We start from the raw sequence: 13,900 nt of genomic DNA on the forward strand, positions 1-13,900 counted from the left end.
TCTGGGGTATCCATCCCCACCAACTACCAACTACCACTCACAAGGCAGGCAATCCAGCTAGCCTAGCTGAAGCAGCAAGGCACCCTGAAGGAGAGAAAGGAGGCAGCATTTGCCAGGCAAATCAAACTACTACAACCATCATGACTGCCATCTTCCCTTAGACTCTGATGGAGATAGCCTAGGACCCTACACTTAAGAGCCTTTGGAATAGTAATGCTTCCAGGCCAGTGCCTTACAGCTATCATTCTGGGAAGCAATTGCTGTAGAAATGTAGCCTGGCAATTGCTCCTACATGTGAACACACACTACACAGTTAGTTATTGAAGACCCAGGGAAAGAAAGTTTTTGTCACCAAAGTCCTTGGCACTGTCAAATCATTATCATACATGTAATGATTTTACCAGTGGAAATGACATTAAAGAGGCATTACCATCTGTTTTGCCGGCTGCACCTTAAGGACCATGGGACCTTTCCATCTAACTTGCAGTCTCTATTAGATTGTGAGCTCCCTGAGAGCAGGAACTCTTTTCTACTTATATCTCCAGAGCTTAGTACAAAGTACCTAATAAGTGCGTGCTTGCATGCTTGCTTGCTTCCTTCCTTCCTATATCTAGTGCTTGTCTTTCTCCTGAACTCATCCTCCATTACTGGCTGCCTATTAGATATTTCAAATTGAATGCCTCATGGACCTCTCAAGTTCAACATATCCAAAACAAGGGGCAGCTAGGTGGCGCAGTGGGTAGAACACCGACCCTGTAGTCAGGAGGACCCGAGTTCAAATCCAGTCTCACGCCAGACACTGGGCAAGTCACTTAACCCCAACTGCCTCACCAAAAAAAATATCCAAAACAGAATTTTCCCCTCAAACCTGCCCTTCTTCTGAACTTTCCTCTTTCTGTTAAGGGCATGGACCTTTTAGCTCACAACATGGCATTCTCTCCCATTCACCCTGTATATTCATTGAATTGCCTAATCTTGTTTCTACATGCACCTGACTTTTTCTCTACTCACATGGCTACCACACTAGTTCAGGATACTTCTCCCTTGCACTATTACATTAGTCTCCTCTCTCACGTGTCCATCTCTTGGGCTTCTCTCAATCCATATTATTGCTTCATTGTGTTGTTCTTCCTTTTGTTTTAGTCACATCTCCAACCTATCTGGATTGAAACTGTGTTTGGAATAATCTACGTCCTCCTCTACTCTAGAATGGGATGGGTGGACCTAGATTCCTGGCTAAGCCCAGCTCTCACCCTAAGTAAGGTTTTGCCTTGGTTTCTTAGTAGTTCAACTTCAGTTTTAGCTTTGGCCCTTTCTCTGTCTCCTTCTTATAACAGTCCTGGAACTCAAGAATTCACTTCATCCTTTGACACGACCCTAATAGGCTCCAAATGTAAGTTGTCAATTGCATTTATACCAGATCTCTTAAAAACAAAACACTTTTCTTCCCCAGTGCTGCCTTGACCCATTTTCTTGCTGTAGCTTTAGCATGTGTTCCTTGGGCAGTGGGCTACTGGGTCATTGGTCTGGCCCTGTCTCTTGCTGTGGCTTGGGTGTCAGGTGCCTAAGTGCTGGGCTGTGGCTTGCCTAGACTTTGTACTGAGCAGCACTCTGCTTCTTGCTATGGTTCTGCTAGGCTGCTTGGCCTTGATCTGGACTTGTCTCCTGGCTCCAAATGGCTTGCTGCTGTGCCCTTAACCTATCCTGGCACGCCTCCACTCAGAGTCTCTGCAGATTTCTAGCAATCTTCTTGTGTAGTTCTGGACTAGATGGAGGAACTTAGCTTTATCACTGTTTCTTCCAGTGCATTTTTTAGAGCTTTAATGGAATGTGAAAGATATAGGCTTCTCTGGGTCCTGAATTTCACGCTTTCATCTTACCCCAGGGATCCATGCTTGGCTTTTGTTATTTTTATCAGTACTTTCAATTGGATTTTCCAAACCAGGAGTTCCAAGAGGTAGTCTTGTGACAACACATTTTGTACACATATGCCTCATTACCACTGGGCTTTAAGGTTTGAACCCATTCATTCTTTCCAGGGATCTTATGTGCAATTGGAGAGTATCCCCAAAGTTCAGGGGGGATTTTTTTTAAACAATTGTTCTTGCTATATATTTCTTGGTAAATCTCTTTCTTAAAAAACAAAACAAAAACAAACAAAAAACCCCAACAATGCTTTTGAAAACAGCACGGATGGCATGCTTATCAAATCTGCAGATGACACTGATACAAAGCCAAGGGTTGCTAATCCACTAAATGACAGTAAAGTTCCAAAAAGGTCTTAAAGGATTAGAATGTTGGTTTGGATCTACACACATCTCTAATAAATGTCATCTTCTTAAAGTCTTGGGTTAAAAAAATTAGTTTCACAAGTAAAAGAGAGTAGAGGTATAACTAGAGAGCATTTCACCTGAAAACATGAGTTTTAGTGAAAAGCTTGTTATGTTTACTGCGTTATAGCAGCTGAAAAAAATTACTGTGATTTTATATGTCACTGAGAGGTGGTATATCCCTGGTTAAGATGGTGATAGTCCCAATGTACTCTCCTCTGGTCAGAGAACTGTGTTCAGAGCTGGACACATTTTAAGAAGGACACTGATAAGTTGGAGAACATCCAAGGGGAAGGCAACCAGAATGGTGAAGGGCCTTGAGATAATGCCATCAAGATTGACTGAAGGACCTGGGAGTGTTTAGCCTGGAAAAGAGATGACTAGGAGGTAGGGAGATGTGGATGTGATTGAGATGACTAGGAGGTAGGGAGATGTGGATGTGATTGTTGTTTTTAAAAGAGCTGTCAAGGAAAGATGTAATAAACTTGTTTTGCTTGGTCCTAGAAAGCAGAACTGGGAGAAGTGGGTAGAAATCACAATGGGGCAAATTTAGCATCAGTGTAAGGAAAAACTTCACAATTAGAACTATTAAAAAATGGAATGTGCTGCCTTTGGAGGTAGCTGGGTGCTCCTCACTGGATGTCTTCAAGCAAAGGCAGGATAATGATTTGTCAGCTATTTATAGAGGATTATCTTACTCAGCTATGACTGAGCTAAATGACCTCTGGGTCCCTTTCTACTCTGGTATTTTATGACAATTAGGAGATCTGTGTTCAAGCCCTGGCTCTGCCATTAACTAGCTGAAACATGACTATGGACAAATCACTTAAGTTCTCTAACTCACCGTCACTATATGAAAAATCTTATTTACATCCATACATCCATCCATTCACCTCTCCATTCAACAAGCATTTATTAATCAACTGGCAAATACTATGAATCAAGAATGGATAGTAAATCACTTTCTTTTTTTTTTTGTTTCGTTCACTTTTTTTAGGCAATTGGGGTTAAGTGACTTGCCCAGGGTCACACAGCTAGTAAATGTCAAGTGTTTGGTCTGAGGCTGGATCTGAACTCAGGTCCTCCTGACTTCAGGGCCAGTGCTCTATCCACTGTACCCCCTAGCTGCCCCAGTAAATCACTTTCTAAACTGAAAAACATTATCTAAATGTGAGCTATTATTATGAGTATCATCAAAGTTGGCAGGGCTAGCAGTCATAAAATGGAACTATTCAGGGAAACATGCCACATTTTAGGTCTTTTAACTTTATTCTTAAAGGAAAACTCATGCTTTATTGTCATCCTGGAATTCTGAATGTCTTAACATACATTCAAAGTACTCTAGGGCCCAGTCTCCTAATATGGATACAAGTTCTTTAAAGATCTCTTCTAGAGAAGTAAGGGGGTTAAGATTTCCTTGCTGAAGTTATAACAATACCTTCCCCTAAATCCCTTCTATACTTCTAATTCTCCCCACCTTAACTTTATCTCCCCACCTTAAATCTATCAGCATTGGCTTTGATGGTAAGATCAGAGTGGGGGTGTTGTAAGAGAGCTTAGAAGGAAATGTAGATGTTTCCTTATCTACAATCCAATTCTGGTCCACTACAGATAAACATATCATGTGGTGAATGAAGTGACGAGACAGAGATAAAAATTAATATTAAAAAGTATAAAATCATTTTTATTTATAAAATCATAGAATTTTAGAATTATTGCCCAGAAGGGTATGGTACACAAAATAAATTATCCATCTAACATCAGAAAAACTGAAAAGCAGGCTCTTGTTCTTAGAAAGAATCAGAGAAGCAGCCAGGAACTGAATGTGGAAGCCTTCTCTCTGTCCACATAAACAATGTTGGAGGTCATCTAGTCTAGCTCCCTCATTTCACAGATAAGGAAACAGGTTCAGAAAGCTTAAGCCAAGGTCACTCGGTCAGTTAGGAGCACAGCTAGAATTTGAACTGTGATTTTCTTACTTCCAAGGGTGAGTGCTTATTCTAGAATATCATGCTGTCTCTGTTTAAAAAGAATCCAATGAAAAACCCAACAAAATCATCTCTAGAGACTTTCAGAGTTAAGTGTACTGAACTTAATAAGTGGGCACATAAACACTCTTTCAAAGTTGCTGGTGACCAATACATCAAAGACAATGTAAAGAATCTTGGAATTATAGTAGAAAAATTAAATTCATTCTTATTCAGATTTCCAATTGAAATGACAGCATACCCTTCAATTTTCACACAAGAGACCCAAAATTAATTTTTTCCCAAAAGAAGGAAAAAAACTCCTCTGAAATTCACCAACGCAATTTTCTGAACCTTTTCTTATGATAAAGTCCAGGAAATGATAATCGGTGTTAATCTGGAGAACTGGCAGAATTGATCTTCAAAGTCCTCATTTCCTTAAGCTTGTATTTTAGACTCCCAATTTAATCTGAACAAGTTTTGCTGCATTATAGTTGGGGGACATGGGACCTAGGTTTCTTCCTGGAGGGCAGTTAGGTTTTCAATAATTCTCCAATACAATAAAAGCAAAACTGATGACAGTAAACCACAACCATAGTGCTGACACTTCAGTCAAGAATGAATTTGCTAGAATGGCAAGAAGCCCTAGTTGGGAAAACAGAATTCACTAGGCCTGGGTAAAGATTAACCCCTACCCTGGTCCTACTACCAACTCAGAAAGTGACCACAGGCAAATCATAAGACCACACAAATACAGACCTTTAGAGCAGCAAGAGATTTTGTAGACCATATAGTCCATATAATTGAGTTAAGAAGAAAGGATATTGCAGAGCATCTCAAAATCAGTGCTTTGTACAGATAAGGTGCTTAATAAACATTTGCTGAATCAAACTGAAACAAAGGTCAAGAGAAGAATTCGTTAAGGTTGGAGCTATGGGCATATAAGTTTCAAGCATTTTGACAGAAATGATCTATTAATTTAGTTTAAAAATGGTCAGGTCAAAGAATAGCTTGACAGTTTTTTTTCTGCCACCCACTATTTTGGCATCTATCAGATCCAGTTTAAATGTCTCATCATTAGGTGCTGACTAGCAACTTCCTGATTAACTTACCTACCAGATGAAAACAGGTCAGGAAACTGCCTTGACGAACCAAGCTCATATTATGGAGAGGGATTTTTATTTTATCTGCTCGGCAGGGAAACTGGTATTTCATTCAACTGATTCAAAATGGGACATTAGAAAAGACTTGATTTATTTCAAGTTTAGTTTCATTTTCCCAAATATTATTTCTTTCATACAACGATTCTCAATAGACAGAGGAACTATTTACTTTTTCTTAAGGCTTCTAACGAGAAAATGCAAATAAAAACTCTGCCTCCAAGGTTAATAGCCATGGAACTGGAAAAGAAGCAACATTTTAGGGTTGTTTGAGATGATAATGTTTGAAACACATCCAAAGTCCAAAGTTTCCCATCTCAGATTCTTATGTATAACCAGAAAAGAAAACAATAAGGATGACTGCCGATACTTGGAAATTCATTTGAACACCTGCTCCATCCAGATACTTTTATCTTTGGTCAGAAGAATGAAATAAAGCTAGTTCTGAACAGATGATGATGAGAATTTCTGAGAGAGAAGTCTTCACAAAACCTCTTCTCCATTAGCAGCAGAGCAGTCAAGTACTGTCTCAGCCTGACTGCTGACCTTTTAAAACAATAGCACCTGTGTGATTTACACATATGAGAAACTAGGCTTAGACTCCAATCTGTATTCTTGTCATAAGGCACAGTTTAGTCCATCAGTCAAGGACTAACTTCCAAGAGAATGGTAGATACCTGTGGAAATCCTACTCCCTAGAATCATACACCCGATCAGCTGAATCCAAATGCCCTCTGAAGAACTGATTTGAAGTGTAGACTGATGCCAGATTCTTACTGCTACAGAAACTTCCAATTTCGTCTGCTCGCAGATGCAAAACTGTGGATGGCGAGTCGCATCGATGAGTTACTTTCAGAAATCTCACAAGATGAGATGACAGAATGTAGTGCTTGAGTGTATGCTGTAAACAAGAGTTTTCCCAGAGATTAAAAAAACGTTAACTTCCAAAATAGTCTCCACACCCCAACATTACTCCACTAGTTCTGTTTCCCCGAGCTAGAAACACATCATAATGCTAATAACAACCAATCAACCAATAAATAAATAAACTGATTATCATCACTTAATAGTTTCCTCTAGGAAACTCTTTAAAATTCTAAGTTACAGAACAGATGCAAATCTGCATTGGTAGAGGGAGTTTTCTTGCAGGGAGTTTCCTATGCCAATGAAATAAGAAATTCCACTCTCGTCTCCAAGAGTTCAAACCGTGATCTTTAGTGCTTATGCAGCACCTTCAAGTCTGCAAAGTGTTTTAGTGAAATATAAGCTACTATTGACATCATTTAATATTAATTTTTCAGAAAGAGTAACTGGAATAATATTCAAATAATTTAGGCCACCAATATAAAAAACACTGAGAGTATCTCATATACTCCACTGGAAGTATCTCACCAAAAGTACCTCACACATACACTATTTTGGGCCATAGAAATGAGTGCCTTTGTTGTTGAACAGGAGATAAGAACGTGGATGATGATTTATCTGCTCCCCCAAAATCAGCTTGAGTGTTTTTAGCCAGTTAGGGTTCTTTCTGATGGAATTGGTACTTTGCTAAATCATCTCAACATCTCAAATAAAATTAACAGTTTAAAAGTTCCCTGCCCCCAGGAGAGAGGTGCAGACTTATGGGGGAATGTTGTATTTTTCACATAAATGATGTTTTACTTGAACTAATATTTTGTTACAAGGGAGAATTTAGGAGGAGTGGTGGTAATATTGGGAAATAACTCATGTTTTTTAAAAACCAATTTTTATGTCCTAAATTATAATATAAACTTATTATTAAAATGTTTTACATGAAAAGGTTAATATTATGTTCTGAATGTAATAAATGATCAATAAATAACATTAATGAACATTTGGATATTCCATAGATTGGGAATGCTAGAGTTCTGTTCTATGTGGCCAGGTAAACATCTATTCCACCTTCCTCCTATGTAACAAATGGGCCTCATTCACAAGTTAAATAATAAGGACTGAATCCAAAAATAGTTTTCTAATATGAGAAAGTAAAATGATAGATACTAAGGTCAGGGAGAAATATGAATGATTTTCAACAACTTTAGCATATCTCAGTTTTTTGCCATTAGATCTCACATCTTCTTAAAAACATACCTTGATGGTTTTTATAGAAGATACAATTATTGGCACAGGTATCAGGATGAGCATCCCAAAAATCAGAACCACAGCAGCACAATGGAGGTAAATCAATATTATGCAATTTCATATTCTCCTGTATCTGGGCTCTTAAAGCTTCCATATACCTGTAAAAACACAGCAAGGTCAGTCAGTCAGTCACCAAACATTTATTGAACACTTACTATGGGCAAGGTAGGCAGAAAGTACTAGTCTCTGAATTAGAAGGCCTAATTTGATTCTTTGATCTACTCTAGGTAACTTCCTGGGTGAAATATCTTGTGCTTTTGTACCTTAGTTCCTTCTCTCAACAACCTACAATATGGGGAAAATAACATTTCCATGGGTTTTCAGGAATATTATAAATTACTGTCTACTCCATGACTTCTACTCTAGTCAAGACAAGTCAAGTTAAGAAGTCTTTATTAAAAACATATTGCATGCTAGGCATTGTGCTAAGTGCTCTGGATACAAAGACAGAAACAAAGTCTCTATTCCCAAGGAGCTTAAATTCTAGTGGACAAGACAGTATGTAAACAACTTGGCAGAAAAAAGACATATCCAGAATAGGTGGAAAGAATTCTAAAAGAAGGCATTCGCAGCTGGGGGACCAGGAGAGACCTCCTGCAGTACGTAAGATTTGAGCTGAGTCCTAAAGAAAGCTGGGGTAACTAAAAGGTGAAGGGGATGGCACAGACTATTCCAGATATGGGAGATAGTTAGTACAAAAGCACAGAGATGGGAGATGGAGTATCATATTCCAGGAACTACAAGGAAGCCAATGTTGCTGGAATATACAACGCTTAGAGAAGAGTAAAATCTAAGAAGGCTGGAAGAGCAGAAAGGGAGTAGGTTACAAAGAGCTTTAAATGCCAAACAAGAGAGTTTTCATTTGATCCTAAAGGTAAAAGGAAGCTACTAGTCCTCAGTGAATGGGAGGAAAGGGATAGGAGTGACATGGTCACACCTATGTAATAAAAAATCACCTTGGCAGATAAATGGACAATGAACTGGAGTATAGAAAACTATTGCAACAGTCCTAGCAAGAGGTAATAAGGGCCTAAAATAGGATTGTGGCTATATGAGTAGAGAGAAGGGGAAGTATATGAGGGTATGTGAGACATGTGGTAAAGCGTAGGAACAAGAAGACTTGATAAAGGATTGGATATGTGAGATGAGTGAAAGTGAGGGGTTCAAGGATGACATTGGAGTTGTAAGCCTTTGTGACTGGGATGGGAGTGTCCTCTATAGTAATAAGGAACTTGGGAAGAGGGAAGAGTTTTAGAGGAAAGTTAACTGGTTTTGGTTTGGACATGCTGAGTTTGAGATGCCAGCAAGAAAACCAATTCAAGATATCCAAATGACATTTAATGAGATGGGACTGGAGCTCAGGAGACTAGGGCTAGATATATAGATATGAGAATAATCTACATAGCAATCATAACTGAACTCACGGGAAATGATGAGATCACCAAGAGAAAGAAGGTAAAGGGTTCAGGAAACATAGATGACCTCTTTTTTCTTAAAAAGGGACAGAACTGTGCTTCTTTAAGTTTGTAGTAAGCTTTGAACACTTCTCCCAAGGTACCTGATACATTCTCTGCTCCTCTGCTGCTTTTTAGTAGCTGCTCCTCTCTTATCTTTCAATTGTAAATCAGCTAATATCTCATGTGTCTTCTCCCCAGAATACAGGTCTTCCTGATGGGTCATTCTCAGGATCCTCTGCTCCTCAATGCAACGCTGCTGCTCTTTCCATTTCTTAATTCTGGGGACAAAATACAAATACATTTGGGTAATTTGGCTACACACTCCTTGGATACAATTCTCTGGACCCATTTCCCCTTCAAAAAAACAAGAATCAAAGAATACAATGGATTGATCCTTAGTCCTTAATTACAAGTAGGTAATTTGGGAATCTCTTTTACAAGAGTAAATCTCTACACACTCTTTTACAAACTCAAGTTTTCAGAGGAAAATTAATGGTGATTATAACGAAAGAGGCTTTTCTGCAAAGATTTTTTGTATAATTTCTCAGACCAAGATTGATAATAAATGACATTCATATAAGGTCTTATGGCCTGTTAAGCACAAACTTTAAAAACTTCATTTCACGTGACCCTCACAGCAGTCCTGTGAGATAAATATAACAGGTATTATTATCCTCATTTTACACATAAGGAAACTGAGAGAGATTAAGTTACTTGCCCATAGTCACACTAGTCAGTGTCAGGACTCAAATATATGTCTTTTCTAACTATAAATCTATCCTGCTCTTCATTACACCACTTAGTCAACAAATATGTATTAAGCACTTACTATGTGCTAGACAGGTGCTAAGAGGTAAGGATACAAAGGCAGGCAAAAAACAGTCCCTGCCCTCAAAGAGCTTACTTTCTAATGGGGAAAACAACATTCACACAACTAGGTACATAAAAGATATATATCTATATATCTATATGTATATAGATATATAGATATACAGATATAAATATATGGAAATAGAGAGAAAGTTATCTGAGGGAGGAGCAATATTGAATGCTACAGAGACATCTAGAAAGATGAAGATTGAGAAAAGATCATTAGATCAAGCAATTAAGAAATCTTTGGTAAGGGCACTAGAAAAGGGCAATTTTAGTTGAATGATGAGGTCAAAAGCCAAACTGCACAGGGTTTAGAAGGCTGAGTGAGAGAAGTAAAGGCACTGAGTGTAGATGGTTTTTTCAAGTAATTAAGCCAAGAGCGGGAGAAGACAGGATGACGGCTATATTATCTGATATAGCTATGGAAAGTTGAACCAAGTGAGGGTTTTTAAGGATGGAGGAGACATGGGTGTTTGTGAGAAGCATGCAAGGAGCCAGTTGATACTAGGGAGAGCTTGAAGATGAGAAAGAGTGGGGATGATAGCAGGGGGAATCTGCTGCAAAAGATGGGAGGAGATGGGATCAAAGGTGCATATGGAGGGATTGGCCCTGGCAAGGACAAGGGCCACTTCTTCAAGAGACTCAAGGGTTAAGGTGAAGATAATAGGGGAAGATGTTTAAGTGTTATGAGATGAAGAAGAGGAAAAAAGTTCGGAGCTCTAAATAATTGGCCTCAGTTTTTTTTTCAGAAAAGTATAAAATTAGCTCCTCAGCAGAGAGGGTGGGGTACAGTGGGAGGCTCAGAGGATAAGAAAGTTTGGAATACCTGCTGTGGTAATTGGAATGCAGGCTCAATTAGGAAGGATCATCTTGCTGAAGTGAAAATACAGTTAAAGTTCTGGAATATAAATGTGTAATGGATTTAACCAGCAAAGTTTCATGATTTTCTCTAGCTATGTTTAGCAGCAAGTGAATTAGGAGCAAAAGAGTTGGATGGTAGGATTAATCCAAGTTTGGGGTTTGGAAAGAAGTGTTTGAAGAGAACAAGGGAGCAAGCAATCTGAATTAGAATAGAGAGCTGAACTGGTTTACCAGTGGGGGGGGGGAAGCCAGTGAAACAGTGATACTTTTGGGAAGAAAAGAGGGGTAGAGAAGGTGGAGATTATAAGGATGAATAACAGAGTAAGGAGTTACAAAACACAGGGAAAGACTGAATGATAAATAAATTTTGGAGTTCCTAAACAAGAAAGTGAAACACTTGTAGATGATGGAAAAATCAAGGACATGACCATTTCTGTGTGTGGCTGAGGTGGATGGAAGAAGCAGGTTATGGGAACTGAGTAGACTGAGGAATTGGGAAGTTAAGAGTACTTGAAGGATTATCAATATGATGCTTCCTTTTCTATTCTTCATCAAATCTAATTAGTTTCTAAGCCCTGTCAGTATTATCTCTAAAATATCTCTTGTATCTATCTTTTCCCCGTTTAGTAATTCTTCGATACACTTAGTATACAGTATTATACACACACACACACACACACACACACACAAACTGGAGGAATTAGAAAGGGCCTCTTGAAGGAGCTGACACTTGTTGAGCCTTGAAGGGATCCAAGGGTTCTAAGAAGCAAAGGTGAGGAAAAAGAACATTCCCAGCAAGGGGGACAAGCATACAAAGGCACAGAGGCAGAGGAGAGAAGGCAGCAAGTAGGCTACCCTAGCTGTAGTGTAGAATGTATAAAGAATAATGTGTGATCAGCCTGGAAAGACAAGATGGTGCTAGATTGTAAAGGGCTTTAAATGACAAAAAGAGCAGTATCTATGTTATCTTAATGGCAATGATGAACCACTGAATCTTCTCAGGTAGTAGCATGATCAGGCCTATACTTTAGGAATATCAATTTGGCAGCTATGTGTAGGATGGACTTTAGAAGGGAGAGAGATAAGAGCTGTGAGATTGCATAGAAGGCTACTTCAAAAGTCCAGGTAAGAAACGATGAAGGCCTGAGCTAAGATGGTTCATTATTTTTCACCTAGAGTATTAGGTAAAATAGCCTCCCTAACTGTTTTACCTGCTTCCAGTCTCTTTGCTGTCCAACTTCACATTCAAAGTAAAAAAAGTAGATCCTCTAAATTGGCCTACTGAATAAAATAAAATACAAACTTCTTAGTCTGACATACAAGATCACACCACCATCCTTAAGTTTGACTCCATATCATATTTCTAACGTTACTTCAAAGTGCATCCCTTTATACATTCTATATCCTCCTAGAACTGGACTATTTACTCTTCTCTGACCTCACTGTATTCTTTCCCACTTGTCCCTTTGCGCAAAGTAATCCTCATACTGCAATGACTCCCTATATTCCATTTCAGTCCTTTGGTATTTTTCCTCTCTATCACAACTCACCTCTCTACCCCAAAGCCTTTATTCATCTCTCCAGGTGGAAGTGATCCCTCTGTTCCTTGAATCTCTTATGGCCATTGTGTTTAACTTTACCTATTCCTTTAGTTGTTTTAAACTCCTAATTTAATTATCTATGTACATGATTATGTAGCTTTCTTTTCCTATTCTTTACACAATGCCCTGGCACCTAATCAATGTTTGCTCTCCTTAGTAGGGGTTAGATGAACATACAGAAGGGATGACTTCACTTAATACTTTTTTCCAATTATAGCAATGTTCAGTGATTGCTTCATAACCATCTAACTCCTTTCCAGATAAATATAAGAATGGTTTTTATGAAGCTCAAATTGGTATTTTGAGAAAATGACATAACAGCTTGAAGCCAGATCCTTTATCAAAATACTTGGGTAATAAAACATTACCCCTCAAACTGATGAAACCAGGTAATACCAGTTACTCTGGAGCAAATCAGCTGCTATTTTCTGAACTGCAATTATCCAGACTGCCCATGTTCACACCACTTGATAAATAGAGCTCTTCTAGAAATCCTGGCTACCTGTCCATCAACCCAGGTTGTTTATTTTAGTTCAAGAGGAAGAATATATTTTCTTTTCTGAGATTAACACATCCACAAGTAAGGAGTTTGCTCTACTTGGGCTATAACGACCAGGCCTTAAAAAGAGCGCATAAATTTGGAAATTATTCTGGATGTGGGCTTGAGCCATCTAGGCTACTGTTACAGATCACTATTTATAACCATCTGTTTATTAGAGTGACAAGGACATTTTGAGCTTAGAATTATCTTCTGCATGCTCTTCTATTCTCTCTCGATTCAGTAACCTTTACTAAGCAACAATTATAAACCAGATGTAGGCAATCATCAAAAAAAATGAAAAGGATGGGGAACAAGAAGCTAATTTAGTATACAGATCTGCAGCTTAATAAGAGTCTTTTTCATAAAGCGGTCCAAAACAGACTCCAGTAACAACCACAATTTCATCCAATAAACTCTAAGCCCGATAACCAGAACAAAAGGTCAAGGGAGAAAAGAAGCTCATTGTTGCTACTTGGGCAAAAGGACTGGGTTTTATACAAGTTAAGGTCAATATTTGTATGTCAGGAAAAGAAAAGATATAAAAGCTGTGAGGGGAAAAGTACAAGAAGGAAACATGAGAGATGCCAAAAAGGACACAGAGAAGGAAGAAATACAAATACTGAATTATTTTAAATTATACAGCACCTTTCTTTTTAGAGTCCAATACTTTACAAGAATAGCTAGAAAACAGAAAGGAGAGACTGAAAGAATATAAAATTTAAAAGATCAACCCAAGATACTGTGTGGAGGGAAAGCTTTCAGACTATCTTTAAGTAATAAAGCAGATGTTGAGAATCTGATGAATCTACATATAACTAAGGCAGAATCTAAATATAGTATATGAGCATCTTATTCCTGAAGGAATATGAAAAAGTAGTTAGAAAGAAAGTGTGCACCTAATGTATATGTGCGGAGAGGGAGGATAAAGAGGGAGAATTATGAAT

The 13,900-nt window shown here is 38.4% G+C and overlaps 1 protein-coding gene across 2 annotated transcripts in view; it reads right to left on the minus strand.

Moving 5' to 3' along the window:
- Positions 1 to 3,987: 3,987 nt before the first annotated feature.
- The window catches only part of CCDC15 (coiled-coil domain containing 15), a 52,021-nt gene continuing 42,108 nt past the window's right edge, over positions 3,988 to 13,900 (minus strand). For both annotated transcript variants that reach the window (XM_021000629.2, XM_078147128.1), the window contains 3 exons: positions 9,182 to 9,358; positions 7,573 to 7,721; positions 3,988 to 6,358 (listed from right to left, as the gene is read on the minus strand). In XM_021000629.2, coding sequence (XP_020856288.2) covers positions 6,237 to 6,358; positions 7,573 to 7,721; positions 9,182 to 9,358 — 448 coding nt within the window. In that variant the 3' untranslated portion in view covers positions 3,988 to 6,236. The remainder of the gene's footprint in view (positions 6,359 to 7,572; positions 7,722 to 9,181; positions 9,359 to 13,900) is intronic.

Source organism: Phascolarctos cinereus, unplaced genomic scaffold (genome assembly GCF_003287225.1).
Source record: "Phascolarctos cinereus isolate Bilbo 61053 unplaced genomic scaffold, phaCin_HiC Scaffold_726;HRSCAF=1367, whole genome shotgun sequence".
Lineage (NCBI taxonomy): Eukaryota > Metazoa > Chordata > Mammalia > Diprotodontia > Phascolarctidae > Phascolarctos > Phascolarctos cinereus.